The 20,100-nt window shown below is 43.0% G+C and overlaps 1 protein-coding gene across 2 annotated transcripts in view; it reads right to left on the reverse strand.

Moving 5' to 3' along the window:
• Nucleotides 1–653: 653 nt before the first annotated feature.
• Nucleotides 654–20,100, reverse strand: part of dpf1 (double PHD fingers 1) — a 34,785-nt gene continuing 15,338 nt past the window's right edge. For both annotated transcript variants that reach the window (XM_084018733.1, XM_084018734.1), the window contains 6 exons: nt 19,486–19,564; nt 19,218–19,349; nt 5,324–5,443; nt 2,444–2,556; nt 1,753–1,834; nt 654–791 (listed from right to left, as the gene is read on the reverse strand). In XM_084018733.1, coding sequence (XP_083874859.1) covers nt 721–791; nt 1,753–1,834; nt 2,444–2,556; nt 5,324–5,443; nt 19,218–19,349; nt 19,486–19,564 — 597 coding nt within the window. In that variant the 3' untranslated portion in view covers nt 654–720. The remainder of the gene's footprint in view (nt 792–1,752; nt 1,835–2,443; nt 2,557–5,323; nt 5,444–19,217; nt 19,350–19,485; nt 19,565–20,100) is intronic.

Here is a 20,100-nt window from a genome sequence, read left to right on the forward strand (position 1 = left end):
AGAGTGCGTAGAGAGAGAATCAGTCTTAATTCTGTACAATTCGCTCCCCCTTCGAAACTGCACAGGGCAGCGAGCCCTGCAGACAAATAGTCGAGCAGAGTTCAATGTCTCGGCTCCGCTATACAGGGTAAAGGACAGAGGGAGCAAATGAAATTTTGGTTAGGTGTATATTTCACAGTTGGCGAACACTGAAACCTACTGCTCCATGGTTATCAGGGTCTTTCAAGCCCTGTCCTCGGCCTTACACCTATCCATCTTATTAATTCTCACTCACTAGTTGACTGAGTTGCAGCTGAAGATCATTAGGGCTCTTCCGAGGGCCCTTAAGAGGGTTCTTGTGGAGCAGTATACCTCTGAAGTGCTCTTGGCAGGCTGGAGTGTGTGTCTCGCTAGCAAACTTATTACCAGCTGATGAATTCCTCTGCAGTGTTGTTCAGGAAAAGAGGGGTGTTCAGGTCAAGCATCGGGGAATGTGTGAGTGACACAAAAGGACAGGAGGTTGGTTTGCTGGTTTGCCGCTGGAGAGACGTTCAAGAATGGGTGCGGCGCTGTGGGTGCCATGTGCTCAGTCGTGTCAAAGGTCACTGGGACGGATTGTAGAGGAAGTGGCGGCAAATAGATCAGAGGGAGGGGAGGGGGCCGAGGCACAGAGAGGGGTGATATGAAGAGGTGGTTTGGGAGAGGATGAAGAGACGAAAGGATGAGGGGCAGCTCTGCAGATTAGGTGAGGGTGATGTAGGCTGAGGCCTTCTCCTTCAGGTGTCTCAGACACAGATGACAGCTCCAGCTCCCTGTATATGACACACACACACACACACGTACACACATACACACACACACACACACACACACACACACACAACACATCACAGATCAGAAGTTCAATCACCGCTATTGTAAAGCCTGGTGGATTAATCCCTCATTTTAGACAGAGCGTCAAGTAATACTGTAAATTAAAGCTCCATGTTAAAACACCACATGCTGTGCCTGTGGATTGCGGATGCAGGGGATTTGGCGACTAGTTTGGTTTGGATTTGAGCATGGGATTTGTGACATTAATTAAACATCAACTTGAGATGGATGCTAAAATGCTAAATCTCAGGGAACGTAGACCCTGAATGTATTATAACTTGTTCTGTGAGCAGTAAGCACAGTATGTTAAAAATGACACATTTAACATCCATGTGTGAGCTCCGTCAGGCCTTAAACAATAAATGAACTGACTCCTGTAAATCAGAAGCATTGCATGAGTGGGCAGAGCATGACACTGTTAGTGAGTGTTCAACACAAGTGCCACTGCTACTGTATGTTCAGCCAAGTGACACTTTTACCATGGAAACTACTGCTTCTACTCATTTCCATGACAACAATACCATCAATCATCCGAGGGCAGCCATCTTGTTTGTGCGGTAGGTAAATGAGTCTAACGTGAATAGATGCACCTGCTCCATTTTTGTGACAATGGCCATACTGTCAGGTCCGTTATGGTTGAGATGTTCCCACAAAGAAAATTCATACAGCGGGTTAAATTATTTATTATTATTTTACCGAAAAGTCAGCACAGGGATAACCTGGCTTTTTTGACAGCAGGTTTCGTGTTCCCCCCTGTGATCATTGTGCAGACAGTTACACTATTCTGGACAAACAAGTTTCCTTGGGGTGTGCAGTCTGACATAGATACAGGTTCAGACGTCCTCGAGATGCAGTATCTCTTGATACTAATGCGTATAGTCGTCTTAGTGTTATACATACCCTCCGGTGGTTCAGACATGGGAGGGCTCAGACAGTACATGTGGTAGCCTCTGTCACAATCGTCACAGAACAAAAGCTGGTCCTGGAACAGAGAATATTCACAGAAGCTGATCTTATTATGTGAGATTCGAATAAAAGACACAAGAGCATGAATTTAATGTGTATAGTACCGGAAGACATGAATTTGTCAAAATTGGGTTAAGGTGTGATGCACTTTGTGGGCAGCGAAAAAAGCAAAAAAAAACAACAACTTTAAATTGTTAAATAAAAAAAAAAATGTTAAAACTTACTGTGACTTTATTCTCTGTCCTAAAGTTTGCTTGAATGCCTGCTTACTCTTCAGGAATTAAAAAAAATGTATGTATCTCTCTTAAGTGTATGAATCAGTTTCATCCCAGTCAACCTTCAGCCAGAGGGATTAAACCTTCACGCACCCACATCTGTGAGCAACCCAGTGAAAAAACGTGCTTCTGGATCACTGATCAAAGTGGATTCCTTCAAGGTTGCTTTGCTTGCTCTACCTATAAAAGACTGAATTAAACCTAAAATCAAGGAGTAAGCTATAAATATATATTCAGTATTACATACTACGGTATGTTTGTACAGTATGTAATGTGCGTGTGTGTGTGCGTGTGTGTGTGTGCGGCCACATGTGTTCAGAGTTAACATGTAGTATAAAGTGGGATCCTACGTCGTTCTCAGAGGTGCCACACAGACTGCAGGACTTGCACTCGATGCACTGCCAGCGATAAGTCCTCACCGCAGCCGTCATGTTCACTGTGAACTGCAGACAGGACGGGTGGCCTGAGTGCACACACACACACACACGCACGCACACAAACACACACACACACAAGCACACGCCCACACAATGTTTTTCACCATCGCTTTCTGTATTTTGAGGACAAGTCATCCATCATCGACCTATTCTATCTGTCTGTCAGTTCGCTTCATATTGGTGATTTATATAGATTTGAGAGGGGAACGGTGGTGTGTTAAAGATGTTAACAAGACATTAGTTGAGATAGCTGAGATAGCATCTTTTTCTCTCTCTTGTGTTTACATTTTGGTCCAATGATAACATTTAGCAAAATAAATTAAATCAAGCATTACCGTACTTTTGATTTGATCTTAAGAACTACAAAAGAAAATTGTAATCTTAATAACACCGGAAACAAATTCCAGCTGTAGCATGAAAATCAAATGTACTTTTCCATTGCAGTCCACTTCTGTGCAACTTAAAATATATTCTACCTCTCATCTTAGCCCAGTTATTTCAGTTTTTTCCTGGTACGTGCTGTTACATGATCACGACAATAGAAATATAGTTATGTCATCCTCATTTTGCAAGCTTAATTTTTTTCCTCTTTGTGAGTGATTATAAGAGGACCATACCAGTGTTTTGCATGCTGCAGCCCAGTCACTACAAATCACGTACATCTTTTTAGTTCTGCTTCTTTTTTTATTTTTCAGATGAAAAAAAATAAATAAACAGGTGGAAAAAAATATGTATACAGTACATGCAATCAAGTAAAAAGTACACAAATTCTGCACCATATACACTGCAATCTCTGCATGTATACATATAACCATAATATACAAGCACATCCCACAAACCAAAACAAAGGGATTCATAATGGGAAATTATATATAATACAACCATATTTTAAAAAAATCAACTCTACTCTGATACGATTCACTGTTGGCCATTCACAACCACAACACACACTAAAGGAGACCATTCTCTCACAAAACTCATCTAAAGTCCTTGCAGCACACGGGCAACGATCTCACAAGAAGAGAAGAAAGAAATAAGACAATGTTTTATATCACAGTTGTAATGTAGGCTGTTGAACAAGAAACCAGGATTTAAAGAGATGCAGCAGACAACATTCGACACAATTTTGTGTTTTTTTTTTTTTTTTTGGTCAGACAAGAAGGTCACACCAACATTACATTTCATTTACTCAATTCATGTTTTCATGTCAACCTTTGTTTGGCAACACTGGGATCAATGAGACACAACTATTTCAAATGGAATTAAGTGCCGTTTTGGGCATGAAAATGAATTCCTGACTTTGTAAACAGTAGTCTGACAAGACATGCCAGCGTGTTTATGCACTTCTGACACACGTGTATCAGCATACAATTGCATATCTTGGGAGCTAAAATTGTATTTTCATGTGATTTATCTATTTGATATTCTTTGCATCGTACAAAACTTTACAAAACCCATACCTGTTCCCAACTATGTTTATAATGTCATCATCTTGTGATAAATGGATTATCTTATATATAGGATAGCACTTTATTATTAGGTGTTGCTTCAAGACAGGAGATGCCTTCAAAATTAGTTTCTAAAGTGCATTTAAATTCCCCGCACTTTAACACCTCACAAGCAGCAACAGTAGTGTTTTTGTTTGTTCTTGCAGAAGAAGGTTTTCGCACATTTTACATTATAGCCACTGTTTTTCAAAGCGTGTCATATTGTTTAAGAAGTTTTAATGCATTTTCTACCTTTCAGGCAGCCAAGGGTTTCTATTCCTCTCCACACGGAAAGAAAATCAACTTGCAGAAAATATGCGAAATGTCACAGTGAAGTGCATTTTTAAGTTTAAAAAGTGAGCGGTGCAGACTTTTCAAATTAACCACCAATAAGATTTATGCTTTCACTTGATGTAGTTTGCCCTTCAGGGCCACCATAGTTAAAAATGGAGCGCTATCTGGGGTTCTCTGCAAATTGATTCTCTGAAAAATGTACTCCACTAGCTGCATGGGAGGTGAGAAAATACCTCAAAAATCTAAAACATTACAGCAAATGTCTATTTATAAGATTAAGTATACTGTACATGATTTGTAGTAGATGGGCTAAAACAAACAAACAAAAAATACACTGGTATGGTCCATCTATTTTAAGCGTAACAGGAATCGAAACTGTATTTAAATACGAAATCTTTAGGGCGTATTCAGACCTGTAGTTTGTTTGCTTTGTTCCAATTCAGGGAGAAATATGTTACATGTTGCACTTTGCACAATTTGTGTTCAGACTGCAATCGGAACAACGCAAATGAAAACGCCCTAAACGCCACGCGCTTGTAAACTGTACTGTGATTGGTCCGAATTTTGTGGGACGTTTGAATTTCCAGAAACATCTTTGAGTATCCCCCTGGTGGCAATCTTGTGAAAAACTGGGGAAAAAAAGTATAATTTTCGACAACATTTAGAGACTCATGGTGAGCGCTAGCTAAACCTGAGCTAAACCTTGGATGTAAACAAGAGTATAGTTTAGTATAATGTGTCAACTGCAGTGCAGTAGTCTGCTTTGCTTAAACATTTTTGGGTTGGTTGCATTTTCACCCCAAACAAAACTGCAAAGTCCGGTTGGTTTGCTTTGAAACAGAGTGCGATTGCTGTATTCAGATATGCTTAAAGGAGCCGGGAAACGCACCATGTTTCACATAACGAGCTAGGTCTGAATACGCCCTTCGTCAACAAACAAACCGCTTCAAAATTGTGCATCAACAGAGGACCGCCTTCCTCCTGCTAATCATCCCCTTCAGCGGTGCCCTACCTGAGCGCCCACAGTCCGCACAGGAGATAAGGTCTTCAGGACAGCCAGTCTTCTTTGAGCCTCCGAGGCAGAAGTCACAGTAGCCATTGGCGATCACTGAGCCGTCTGGTGCTTTCTTGGCTGGAAGGAGAAAAAGGGAGGCGGGTAAGGAAAAGTGGGACTTCAGTTTATTCGTGCCTGGACTCTGAGAAAAGGGAGAGTGATTAGAGGGAAAATGAAAAAAAACAAAAAACAAAGAAGAAGAAAGGAAATATGTAACAAAGTCCCTGTTGCCAGACTGTACACCATCCCAGCTATCTCTCTCCCTCTCTCTCTCTCTCTCTCTCTCTCTCTCTCTCTCTCTCTCCTTTTCCATCTGTTTGCTTTGGTAAAAACAAGCAGGCCTGCGCTGGAGCCTGGAACTCACCAAACCCCAGCTCACCCAGGAAATGGGAGCAGGGTGGGAGACGGGAAAGGAAGAGAGGGACGTCTGCAGGAAGCCTCTGGGGTCTGTTAATATATTTTCAGGAGCCGAGGAGGAGGAACAAGAGGAGCAACCGAAGAAAGACAGCAGTACCAGTGTGTGTGTGTGTGTGTGTGTGAGTGTGTGTGTGTGTGTGTGCGTGTGTGTGCATAATGATTTTGCCGGGACAGACCTGCCATCCTGCTGAGCGCAGAGAGGCAAGCGCTCCACGTGAAGCCGTTTCATAATGATTATTAACAAGAGAGAAATTCCCCCTGCCTGCCTGAGTGCTGGGTATATACGTGTGTATCCATTCCACCCCCAACCCCCCCCCCCCCCCATCTCTGTCTGTCTCCCTGCTTGTCTCCCTGCCTGTCCCTGGCGAGTCTTACTGCTCTTGATTGCGTAATCACTTAAATGGAAGCAATCACATAACCACCACAGACTATTTTGAATGTGCACTTTGTTCTCTAAGACGTGGACGGGTCCTTCACAGTGACTCATCAGGCAGGACATGCAGTGGATAACACAGGTGCACACACATACAGGCACGTACAGGAAGCCTTTCTCGCTGCAGAAAGACAAAAGATGCGCGCACGCAGACACACAGACACGCAGACAGACAGCGCTGTAGGTGATGCCGTGTGCATATGAGAGACAGAGAGAGGTCATTTAATCCATCCATTTCAGGGTGGAGTCTTGTTTGGCCGGAAGGGAAGAGGGGGTGAGCAGAGGGTGAATTTGATGGAAAAAGAGGGTGAGCAAGAGAGGAGGAGTGAGAGAGATTGGGTTTCTACTCCACATGGGTCTGGCTTTAATCCTCAGAGAAATAAAATAATGATAATAAAAAAAAACTCTCTGACAGAGAGACTGATGGAGAGATAGACAGACAGACAGACAGACAGATGGGAGGGGAGGTAAATTATGTGCTGTACCTGCTCCTGCAGAATTCAACAGGAGTGGGTAAAAAAGAAAAGAAAAGGCGAGAGGCTGTCATCTTTACTGTGAGAATATAACTGCACAGTACTTCACTCCTGGGCTGTGTACTTTATGTGGTGCGATGGTGACGGGGTAGAGACTACTGTAACAGCATCAAGAGAACTAATAAATAAATGTACTGGTAACCATGAACACAAGGTGTTCTACTGCTATGGATTTACTGTATGTAAGATTTTTTTTAAAAGGTGGAATCACTAAAGTGAGTGGGTTGTCTTGACCATGGCTGCAGACAATGAAACACTATCTAGTACCTGTATTATTCCTACACAGAAGGCTCTCAATAATCTCCTTTTCCTTTGATAATATGAGATCTGGCTGATGTCATCTTTTTCAAATTATGAGACTTTCATTACAGAACATCATCCGGCCTGTGTGCTGGTGAGAGTTGGGAAGATATGCCCCCCCTCCCTTCCTTTATTAAAAATCATCAAAAAGTCAGCGTGGTCTTTCATATCACATCACGGAAATGATATGATACTGAATAATCTGACAGCACACCAGAGGAAGATTCTTAATATTTAGTGGCAGTCATAAGGCTATATGTTTATTGGTCAAAACGAACAAAATACATAATTATTTCCAATATACTCTCTTAAAATTCCCCTGTCCATCAAATAGTACCCCAGATCATTTGAAATAGTGCTCCATTTTAGTTTTATCCAAAAAATATATATGGTAGTTTACATAGCTTTATTTTTCTTTATTTTAGAGTCTAAAATCACACTAGCTTTCTGTGGTATTTTGCGCCAAATGCTAGTACATTGTGCTAACACACTCACAATTGCAATGTTAACATGACACCTGTCAGCTAGGACACAAAATTATGGTTATTATTTAGTATTTATTACTCAATTTTAGAATAATTCTCAAATTGAGTAATAAATACTAAATAATTGAGTGTCTCAGGGGTTGCAAGAGATTGTATTTCCCTGCATACGGTTGCAAAATTTCTTCCAAAGTCTTTTATTTAACGTTTATATTTGTAGTGCACCTTTGAGCTACGTGTCAGGGCCTGAATGTTCGTGTTGTTCTGATAACTTATTACAATGAACCTAATTTAAAAGGCCTAGGGTGCATCCTGATTATTAACTGATGAGAGTTAGCATGCTAGCATTTGCTCATTAGCGCCAAACAAAGTAGAGCCGATCGCTAAATTGACCTACAAATGTAAAGGATCCACGGATCACAAACGTTAAAATTCATCCAGATGCTGAAATTAATGCATATAATACCATATTTCATTTCATAGGTGAATAGATATATTCTCTAAGGTGGTTGACTATGTAACTCACATAGAGCCACACTGCTAGCACGGCTAGTCGAGGATTGATATGTGCAAACTGTATGAGGAACGGAGGGAATGAGACTGCATGAGCATACAGTATAGAAAGTGTATTTACTTTTAACAGTTAGAACAACGCAGCCAGATGTTTACTGAGTCCAGCAGAAAGACGTTTACTGTAAAGCTGCAGAGACATATGTGGCGTGCAGCCCTGGAGCCACTGCAAACACGTTTTTTTTGTCTTCTTGCTCAGGTCAAATAAATTGCTTTTATCTTCGCTTCTTTTATTTGGGCTCACTGCCGCTGATTGGGCCTCACAATCCCTGGTGGCATAAACTAGACAGGCACACATGTGGATAGCCACACACACATTCAGGCTACATTTCATCTCTGTCTGTGTGAATCTCTGTTTGCCTTTGTAGTCGTGCCTGTGTGTGTGTGTGTGTGTGTGTGTGTGTGTGCGTGTGTGTGTGTGTGTGTGTGCGCGTGTGTGTGCGCACGCACGCGTGTGTTTGGAGACCTCAGAGAGTGAATCAGCAGGTCCTGACGCATGTGAGTGAATCGGGGCTGCCCGCTGGCCTGCCTGCATGGAGGAAAAAACTCCATCAATGATTAAACGCCTGCGGCCATGTTTCAGAAGCTGCCTGCAACCACAGACACGCCATCGCCGGCAAAGGGAGGGAGGGATGGAGGGAGGACAGTGTTAGAGAGAGAGAATAAAGAGGAGTGAGCTAATGAGCAAAAAAAAAAGAACACATACACACCAGGTTGAGAAAGAAAGGAGAGCTTGAAGAGGAGGTTCTATTTTCTTCCTCTTCCTCCGAACCCTCTTGTTAGTTTTACTTCTGCCCCTTTTCCTCTCTGTCTCTAAATCTTTACCCTCTTTAGCCACCTTCCTCTTCTATTCTTGCCTCCATATTTCCCCCCTTTACCTGACCCTCCTCTCCCTCCCTCCCCTCCCTCCCCTCCCTCCCTCCCTCCGCTCCACTCCTCTTCCAATTACCAGGAGGAGTATGAGCAGAACCACACACTTCACAGCTTTCAAGTGTTAGAGAGAGATCCTCCTGGGAATTATCCAGCAAGAGATGAATCCTCAAATGCTCCCCCCCCCCAACACCTACCCTTCCCCATCCTTCCTCTGCTTATAATTTCTCTCTCCACGTCTCATTTTCTCTCTCTGCCTCCTCCATGCTGCTGCTCCTTCGTTACCATCCGTTGTTATCTCGCTCTCTGAACCCCCTCTTGCCCTGCTCCTTATTCCAACTGAAGTCTCTCTTCTCACTTTTACCAAAAAATAATTGTGTATTCCCACATTGCTCACTTTATCTTATGTTGTTCGATGCGTTATTTATGTTTCAGGGATTTCAGGAATTCTTCCAAAAAACACAACTAAAATGACGGTCATAATGAGATTAATCATGAAAAAAGAGAGGGAGCGCAGAGGAGAATGAGGAAACAATGACACAATGAAACAAACATGACAATTTGTCATGTGTTACATGTCTCTTAATCATTGCAGACACACTGAAAACAATGTCACTGTGCTTTGAAAATCATGTAAAATGTCAACTTTTTGTTTTGCTCTCTTTGTGCTTCCAAAAGCATAGTTTTTATATATTAAACTTTTCATTTTGAGTCCAAAGTTGCAGTCTGCAAAGGAAATAAGTGAAATTGTGGACCTCCTCCTGGCATTGTGCCCCAGTTTGTTCCTCCAGCATCTCCTTTTCTGTCTTACCTTCCAATCTCTCTTCCTCCTCATCCTCCTCTACCTCTCTCTCCCTTCAGTCTCACTTTGACCCGGAATCAATACAACAGCCTGACTCTGGCTGGTCGATTATCTCGAACTCTGGCCGGCTGCAGTGGAAGCCTCATCAACTTAGTGCTTCCATCCAAAAGGAATTACCTCTGCCCCACACACACACACACACAAATAGGCCTACCTGTTGACTTTTCTCTATTTCACATTTTTCTCTCTGTTTTCTTGTTTTTCTGACGCTCTACCTGCTCATTGATAGCGTATTGAACAGTTTCCATGGCACACACTTGAACCGATCAAGGTGATTTCATCTGCTTCTATTTCTTCAACTCGGTTCCATCATTCTGTTTTTGTAGATACACATAAAGGTAAGCTCAGCCATGGACAAAGAAACACAAGTTGCTGTGGCTACCGTCATCACAAAAAAATGTATTCAAATCTTGATTTATGAAGACCGAGGCTTAGACGGATTGAGTGTGAGGGTTTTTCACTTTCGGAGTGTATCTGTTCCTTACATTTACCGAAGGCAGCAAACACTCCAAACACTCACTGCAGTTGTAGGTGGGAGGAAGGGGTGAGGATAAGGGGTGCAAAGGTGGAGGAAGAAGAGAATAGGGAGGAGACAGGGGAGGATTTGGCAAAACGGATGAGGCAAAAGGGGAAAGAGGAGCAGGAGGAGGAAGATGAGGAAGCACAAAGGGGAGAGAAGGGAAAAAAAGTGGCTCCCGTTGTATCGGAGCAGCGGTGTGTGAAAACACACACTCTGCACTCCTGTCGCCTCGCTGCTTAATGAGGAGAGCCTCTCAGGAGTAGCACACTCACACACACACACACACAGACGCACACACACAGATGAAAAGACCCACTACCACACATGTACAGTAGAGTGCACGGACACACATAGCAACACACACACACACACACACACACACACACACACACATACACTCAAAGATTTACAGCCAGGCCTTTGCATAATAACTTTTGCCGTCCAGTTTCAGTCCCATCCCCCACTTGCTCTCTTTAGCATGATGAATGAGAGTCCTTCTAACCCTCGTCCAGCCACACACACACACACACACACACACACACACACACACACGCACACACACACACACACACACAAAAATTGCACATACAACAAGAAACAAAAGGTTAAACAAATAGACATATAAGAGTGCATCCATGTACATTCTCACAGACACAAAAGCCCAAATTCTCAAGGAGACATCTTCAGGATTTTTTTTTATGCAGACAAGGAAGCAGAGATGCATTCAGATGGAAACCGTCAGTCACAGATGAAAAGTCACTGGCTTCTCCTCTCTTTCTCTCTCTCTCTCCCTCACTCTCTCTCTCTCTTTCCATCTTCCTCCTCTCACTCTTTCTCCCATCCTCTTCCTCTTTGCACTTTCATGCATTCTCATTATTGCTGCTGCTCTCTCTGTCTCTGATTCGATCTCTTCACTGCGTTTCATTGTGCTTCATCTTTTTTTCGCTTCCCTTTTCCTTATATGGTCTCTATCTATTTTTTTTCTTCCCTCTGCTTTACCCTCAAAAAGGAAATTGGAACTCTTTCCTGCAATCCATCTGTTGTCACACTAATGCCTGCGCCAGTGCTATGCTCTCTTTTCCCTCTGTTTCCCCCCCATTTTTGCTCCTTTTCCAGCCCTGCACCCTGCAAACCTACCGCACCCATCACCCTTACACACACACACACACACACTTTCACTCATGTCCAGTCAGCATGTTGCGTAACTCCCAGTGCATTGTGGGTCTGGATGCATGCATTTGTATGTGTGTGTGTGTGTGTGTGTGTGTGTGTGCAATGTGAGCTTGCGTGTAGAGATGACATTGCAAAGCAAAGAGGACAGAGGCAGTTTTGGTGCATAATAAAACTTGATCTATGGCTGCTTTGTAATCACACTGACCCGCAGAAACAGAGACACACACACACACACACACACACACACACACACACACACACACACACACACACACACACACACACACACACACAGTACCTCAGGCTCTGCAGTGTGTAGATGTGTGCACATTTAGCGAATAGATACACAAGCCAATATAGCGCACACACAGACTCACCAACTCCCCCATAAATCATTCATTTAAAGAAAATCACATACGCGCACACTTTGTGTACGTGCACTCACACATGCACACACTTAAGAAGAGCCACTAAGCCAGCAAGGGCTTGTGTCCCTGTCGATGAAGAGTTAAAATGCAAATAATTAATCCCATTTTGTTCCAGGGAGAGAACCGGCTGGGAATGTGACTGTGAAAATCCTGTTTGAATTGAGCCCAACCTCACATGGTCAGCTATACTGCGCGTCAGCCCCGTACTGTCATGTGTTAAAAATGACCAGCTGGCGGAAAACAAAACAACATGAGCCGACAAAGGAAATGTTTCATAAAAAAGGCATTTCAAGAGGGAAGCATGCATCCCTCAATTTGTGGCATTTTGGCAGTGAAACGGGGAGATTGAGTTGGAGGTTGTGCTGGTTTCTTTGTGTGTGTTCAGTCACGGTGGCTATCTCCGCTTGTGTTAACGACTAATTAGCATTTCATTCCAAACAAACCAGAATTTTAAAAGGCACCGTTTCGGCACTTTAATCTGACGGAATATGAAAAAGTTTAAATCAGTGAGTTAAATCAAATTTTCATGTGGATTTTTTGTATAACAGTAGAAATGATTTATGAACACGGCATAGTATGAAACTGTTGCGTTGTTGATTCTTATATCCTCCTGTATTCGCCGTGTTTTTACAGTAACCGTCAAACAGACAACAAGCAGACAGACAGAGATGGATGGTGTGAGGGTGGATTTGGGGTGGGGGTGGGCTGGTATTGGTAGTGGGAGGGGTTGTGGTGGTGTGGGAGCTTATCCAAACATGGCCAAGACAACTGAGTAACACAAAACAACCAGCCGGCAAGCCACAGCACCACATGTTAAGACAGAATACCAAATGAAGCAGACTCCGATATTACCCTGCCTTCACCACTCCAACTGTCTGGGGGAATCTATATGATGAATCATGAAGAGATTTTTTTTTTTTCAGTATAACTCTCTGCTTCTCGCTCTGCTTCTGTCTTTGTCTGTTTTCTCTCTCTCCTCCTATTCTTTATGTTATTCTTAATTAACTCCTCTGTGCCCCCTCCGCTCCATCTCCCTCCTATACTTTAACTTCTACCATCCTTCTTCTCTCATTCAGTTTCCTCCCTTCCTCCCCTTTTCTATTCCCTCCATACATCTCCTCCCTCCCTTCCCTCCCTCTCTCTCTCTCTCTCTCTTTTCAATGTACATAACAGTGTACTCTTTAGGAGGGAGCCCTGGCGGTATCTATGGCAACCGAATTGCTAGGCAACAGCCGATTCTCCCTTCCTTCCCTGCACCGTGCAGCAGCGGCAACAATCAACCAATCAAAAGCTGAGGAGGAATGCCGGTGTACGTGAAAAGTTCAGAAGACATCCAGAAAGCACTGCCTGTTCTCTGTTTCCACATGTCTTAACATGGAGAAACATCACATTAAAATAAAAAATGGGGTATTATAGGCCTACAGGACAGGCCTGGAAAGCACAATCCAATTAAAAACAGGTTTTCCCTCTTAGATGGAGCCAGATTTCTTTCGTTGCTGTTCACATTGCAAACGCAGGAAAATAATAGGCAATTTATATACATGCTCATTAACATACAACTCTGAGCACACACTAGTGGAGCCCATTGGAAAGAAGTTTTGGGGCATTTTGGACTAGCTTTGTCATTGTCATTAGCAAAGATGAAGCAAGAATGAATCAAGAACCTACAAAACTTTGAGAGCATTTAAAACACATTTTTCGTCAACATAATATGAAATCCCAGTCAGAATTTGGTGGCTAGGAAAGTTTTGGTGGCAAAAAAAAGCATTTGATGCAGAGACTTAAGAGCTTACAAGGCCGAGTGAACAGACAAAGATTAGTCCCAGTAGAGGAGCACATCTGTATCTGCCCAGTGACACTGCTATAAATGGAAATGTAATGGTTAAAGCAGTAAACACAAGAGCTGGAATCTTACCGCACTCCAAATGGGGAGAAAACAAATAGATGTAGCGAGAAGGAAGAAACGGAGGCGGTGGTGCACATACGGTGACAATAGACACAGTGTGGGGAGTGGCCATTTTAGGTTCTCTGCGTGGTTTTGTATTTGTGTTGACTGATCAAATTTCGTCCTTCACTCCTCTGTCTGCAGACAGCGGGAGGACAGGGAGGCCATTTTGAGACACAAGGCAAAAAACTGGAGAGGGTGGGGGGGGGGGAGGACGCAACAACCAACAATGGTGAACAGGGACACACACATGAACATGCACACTCAAAGTTGGACATGATTGCCCATACAGCACATTCATATGTGTGTGTGTGTGTGTATGTGTGTGTGTGTGTGTGTGTGTGTGTGTTTGTGCATTTTTAAACACACATACAGGCACATGCACCGCGTCCCTGCTGCTCCACACTGTAGGACCGTCTGTCCATCCAGATAAAGTGGCCTCTGAATCAGTTCTGATTTAGGAGGGGGGGTTTAATGACGACCCCCCCACCCCCACACCACCACCTCTCTCTCTCTCTCTCTCTCTCTCTCTCTCTCTCTCTCTCTCTCTCTCTCTCTCTCTCAATCTATCTCATTCTGTCCATACCCACAAAACCAATTTTCAGGTGGATACTGCAGGGCCGACCTCTAAAGTAAACATCCTCCTTTTTCATCCAGTTCTTCTTCTCCTCCTCCTCCTCATCTTCCTCTTCCCCCCCACCCCTCCCACCATCACATCAATGCCAAAGGACCCCCCCCTCCCCACCCCGTATCCAACTCTCCCTTCCAATTTGCCCCCTTTCCCTCTCCACCTCCAACCTTCTGTTTGGAGGAAAGCAAGTAAAAGGAAGAGTAAAAAAAACCAAACATATCATGAGGCATAGTCATGACTTTTAATGGTACCACTCATTTTAAGCAAATAGTACATCATCAGAGACCCAGATATATGTAGAGGTTCAGCAGTGGTGGTTGTTGATTGTGATGGTGATGATCAGGGGGGTTGTGTGGACGCAAAACAAAGAAATAAATTAGAAGGAAACCCAAAGCAGCATGATGGATGAAGCAAAGCGGGAGAGGAGAGAACGGAAAATGAAAAAGCGGAGAGGGACGGGAGACGAGGGTTAAGTAAGGATGCAGAGCTACAGGAGAAGTGGTGAAAGATGGACGAAGAGAAAGAGAGAGAAGGAAAATCTCATCTCCTGGTGGAATAATCTCTCGTTTATCACACTGATGGAAAAACAGGGAGAGAGAGAGAGAGAGAGAGAGAGAGAGAGAGGATGGAGCTGGATGAGGTTCAGAAAAAGGCAGAGTTTCATAGTTTTTGTGAGTTCCAGCTTGCACTTGTGTCGCGGAGGCAGTGGACATGTACATACTATAGCGTCTAGACTGCGTTCCGAGCCTGAATATAGCATGAATTATGCATGTAGCGTTGCTCTCATTCCGGGGGAGCCATGTTAATATTATTACATATGTGGCAATATACCGGAGGGTGGAGGGTGGAGGGTGGAGGGTGGAGGGTGGTGGAGTCTCCTCCATGACACTCAGCAAATTGGGGAAAGCTATAATGGCGCGCGCATGCACACACACACACACACACACACATTAATTCATGCACACCCACACATATGGACACACTCACAGAGCCTCGCGAATGCATGTGCACCACTAGTGCACGTGAACACACACATATACGCACCAAGCCAAAAGGCTAAGCTTCCTTTTTCATTTCAGCAAAGAAGATTGCATTTCCGTGCGTGTGTGTGTGTGTGTGTGTGCGTGTGTGTGTGTGTGTGTGTGTGTGTGTGTGCGTGTGATTACTGACTGTTTGGGAGGGAGTGATGGGGGATATTAAACGATTCAAATGCTGTCTCCCTTGCTCTCCTCCACTGGAGAGATCTAAGACTGCAGCATGGCCACACACACAGACAGACACACACACACACAAATACGGACCAGCCTTATCGTCAGACAGGCCAATTTAAAAACGCACGCTGACAATTAACTGAGAGGCAGCATAGTTTCAGTGCGGACATTGTTGTAGTGCAGCATGCGCAGATAACGTGGATTTGTATATGTTTTTTAAAGTTGTTTGTGTTTATCTGCGTTTTATTCAGAGCAAATTGGTTGTTTTAGGACCTGGGGGGGTGCACTCCCTTTTCAAAATGTCTACAGCTATTTCTATGGAACGATCGCTGACCAAATACACAATCTCCCGCAGGATAAATGCTATACTATTGTCCGTGAAAAGAAGTTGCTCAAAAACAAACAAAGCACGCAGACAGAAGATAACGGCGAACAAAAGCCACACACTGATAGAAATCCCTGGGGGAAAAGATAAATGGACAGAAGAAGAAGAAAAAAAAAGATGACAAGCAATTTGGCTAGTGCAGATGCTGCAGCTGACAGGAGGGGAGGTTTGAGGTTTGATTAACAACCTGTTTGTAGAAATCTAAATATTTAATTCACTTGTTGTCACCGGCATATATTATTTTCTTATGGTACCCTTGATACATTTCGCAGAACCTTTGTAGCCTTACCTACCTACCTACACTACCATTCAATGAGTTTTACTGCAGAGCTATTTTGGACGATCACGCTCTACTATTTAAATGCTTGTACAAACCCTGGATGCCTCCAGGTTTTGCACTCGGCCCCTTTACAGCTTCAGGAATTCTGCCAAAATTCAATAACTCTTACTTCCTGCAGTTCATCTTATTAAATATAAGCCAAAAGTCCCACAGGGAATGATGTGACCAATATTTAGTGGGAGTAAATGTCCCTGAGCCAGATGTACATGAGACATTTTTCATGATGGGCATTAAAACTTGTCCAGCGCAGGTGCAAGTAATGACACTTTTAGTGGCCACATTCCATTAAATTGTTCCATGTAGTGCCAAGACATGGTTGATATATGCTGGCTTATTGGAGCACCTACATGGAATGAAGCCATCATCAATGGAAGAAGGAAAACATAAAATTGTTAAACTTCTAGAAGATGATGACTTTGCGGATTGTGCTCTGACTTCCAAAGGTGGTGGCACTCTTCGTGCATCTCATTGCTAGAAAATGTTGATATTGGATGGATTCAGTTCAATGACAATTTTATTTTGTTTGTTTTCTCCACACTCAATGCCTTTTTTTAAGTCTTGCTTTCTTAGCTTCACATGAGATGTACAGTGTGTTTGAATTGCGGGACCCCTGCAGTGAATCGTGACCTTCACAACCTTACTTTCCATCTTGCTTCGTATAGGACACACTACACCCTGCATGGGAACTGAATATTGACACTAGACATAAATTGTTGGCTAGGGGCGTGTACTGGTCTCGGGCCTACGGGCTGCAATAAACTGAAATACATGCTCCCTATATTCCTCTGTGCTAATGATTTACTGTTGTGAAATAAAGTGCAATGCATGATACCATCCCTCAAAATGCAGACAAGGATCTATAGCAATGTATTGTACACTACAGGCACAGTGGTGTTTTGAGCTATATGCTAACATCAGTCTGCTAACATGCTCGCAATAGCAATCCTGACACCGAACAGGTAAATGTGTTTACTCTGTTCACCATATTAATTTAGTGCATTGGCATAATGGCATTTGCTAATTAGTACTAAACACAAAGTAGTGAATGGCATTTCATTGGTTTTTGTAGGTGTTTAGGTATAAAACAAAGTATCGATGGTGCTTGAGGAAATATCAAGGAATCCCCAAAGTGGTTACAGTTCAACGTGAGGGGAACCTTAATGCGTGTACCAAATTGTATGGCAATCCCTCCAATAGCTGTCAAGAAATTTCACTCAAAACAATAAATGTGAAGTTCATGGTAGCGCTACAGGAAAAGTCAGGGGATCAACAAAGTCATTTTCATCCTCTGGGGGCCATTTATGTCTGCGCAAAATTCTATCTATTTGTTGCTAAGATATTTAGGCTATGTCAAAAACATGGCTAAAGTATCATTTATTATATGCCACTTCACAACAAAAACACATCTGTACCTCTGCCTTTCTGCATGGTCATACATACTTACACTGTCTGACAAGAGGCATTAGCAAGCAAGACCACGGGTTTTCATAACTACCTCACGATAGTCTGGACCACTGCATTCATGGATAGTCATCAAACCATTGATAGCTGCAGTCATACACTGTGCTATCAAATTGAAAGGTAAAGACGTTGAACTAAATGTAGAGTGTGATGGTTATTTCCCAGAGTGTTTGACTGGTGTTTGCTCACTGACAGTTATTTAGAGTTGATGAATGCTGATTGAAGAGCTGTTTGTTCCCTCGCTGAGATGATGTATCTTTGCAGCAGCTGTTGAAAACTGTCTGAAGTGTTGGATTAACTCATAAAGGTGATGACTGATTGAAAATGTTAAGGTTAATATCACTCCAGCATTTGCGAGTTACAGCAATACCGATTATTTCGCTGCAATTCGAAGTCAGTATCTTATTATACGGTGCTTGCCTCCATCACTTGTCCTTCCACTGCATGCAAATACTTATCAATTTTCTTTCTGTGTATTACTATCAAGGCTAATGTGAATAGGATTCCCCGTGCTTGTTGGCAGCATATTCCTCACACCAGAGGTCTGACAGTGGATCGAGCCCTGGGCTACAGCAACCCAGACAGTGAAAGTGTAAATGCTACACTGTATAAAAAAGGTAATATTACCTTTGAGATAAGATAGCCTTGGGGCAACCATGCAAATATCGAGGGGTCTATATGCAACCTTCAGTAGACTTGAAGTCACATATTCTGGCTAACAGAATAACGAGCAAAAGTGTGACAATCAGTGTTTAACAGAATAAAACCACTTTTAATTCAGGAGACATGCAGGTCTACTTAATGCACATCTAACTCACATTAATATCATATTACTGATAATCCTAGTGGTTGTTGTCTTTACAGAGGCTGTTTACCAACGCGGCGTCCCCTTGTTTAACCCGGATCAAGAAGTCCAACGAGTCACGTTGACCCATTTTCATCGACCACGATGACAGTTATTACCTGCGTCACTACAGTCAGTCTGAAAAAGGAATCAGTGTGCTAAACTCCTGTGCTCCACTGCTGGAAATCTAATCCTTCATCCACACAAATGCAAACTCTGGATTTGATTCAGTCAGCACTGTTACTATCTGTAATGCTGCAGGTGGAACTCCAGGGCGACCAGTAGCTCTATTCCAGCTATTAGAGATGGTTTTGTAATGATTCTTAAAACTTCTAAAACAAAAACACTTTGCATGAAGTCAATAATGGATTATGATGATGATGATGATGATGATGATGATGATGATGATGGACAACTAGTTATGTATTATTCAGACTGCAGACTTACGCTTGTGGTTGTTCTTGCGCTGGAAGGGTAGTGTGTGTCGCTCCGAGTCTTCTTCCCCCTCCTCATCTGCCAGGTGTGTGTGAGTGTAATGGTAGCTCAGCCCTGGGCGGTTCTTATAGCGCTTTCCACAGACTGTAACACACACACACACACACACACACACACACACACACACACACACACACAGTGTATACAATGTGTTTAATATATGTAAGAATAAAAGAGTAAAGAGCACCAACGAATAAAGGAATCAAATTGCAACGCTCACTGTCACAGACGTAAGGCTTGTCTCTGTCTTCAATAGCAGCCGGTTCTTGTCTCTTCCTCATACCCCCGACACCGTAGGCCTGCAGGGACCACACGCACACACACACACACACACACACACACACTTGTGAGAACTATAGCACGACGGCACAATCTTCATCTGTGTGTTCAAGTACACACACACATACCCACAGACACACGCAAAGACACACATGTTTGGATTCTACTGTAATCATCTGCTCTCAGTGTAAAGCTCCACTTCCAGCAGGAGGGGGCTGATGACACCTAGCAGGGGAGCAACAGCTCCAATTAGCAACCCTCGCGTCTGTGTGTGATGATTTTCAGAATATATTGTTAACACACATTATATTCTCATGCCCTAAAAGAGTGGGAAAAATAACCTGTCTGATCTAATCAAAGTTGTAAAAAAAGAGCCGTCGCAGCATGATTTAAATCTCTGGACCCATTTGCATTTATTCTTTGTAATAACTGCTGATTTGTTGGATGGAAATGCACCACAGACTACAGGAATACAGAGTCAAACTCATAATAAATTAAATCTCACTTAACCTTAGACCGGGAATTGGTAAAACAACCATTTCTGTGCAATCAGTAA

This window comes from Eutrigla gurnardus, assembly GCF_963514095.1.
Source record: "Eutrigla gurnardus genome assembly, chromosome: 10".
NCBI lineage: Eukaryota > Metazoa > Chordata > Actinopteri > Perciformes > Triglidae > Eutrigla > Eutrigla gurnardus.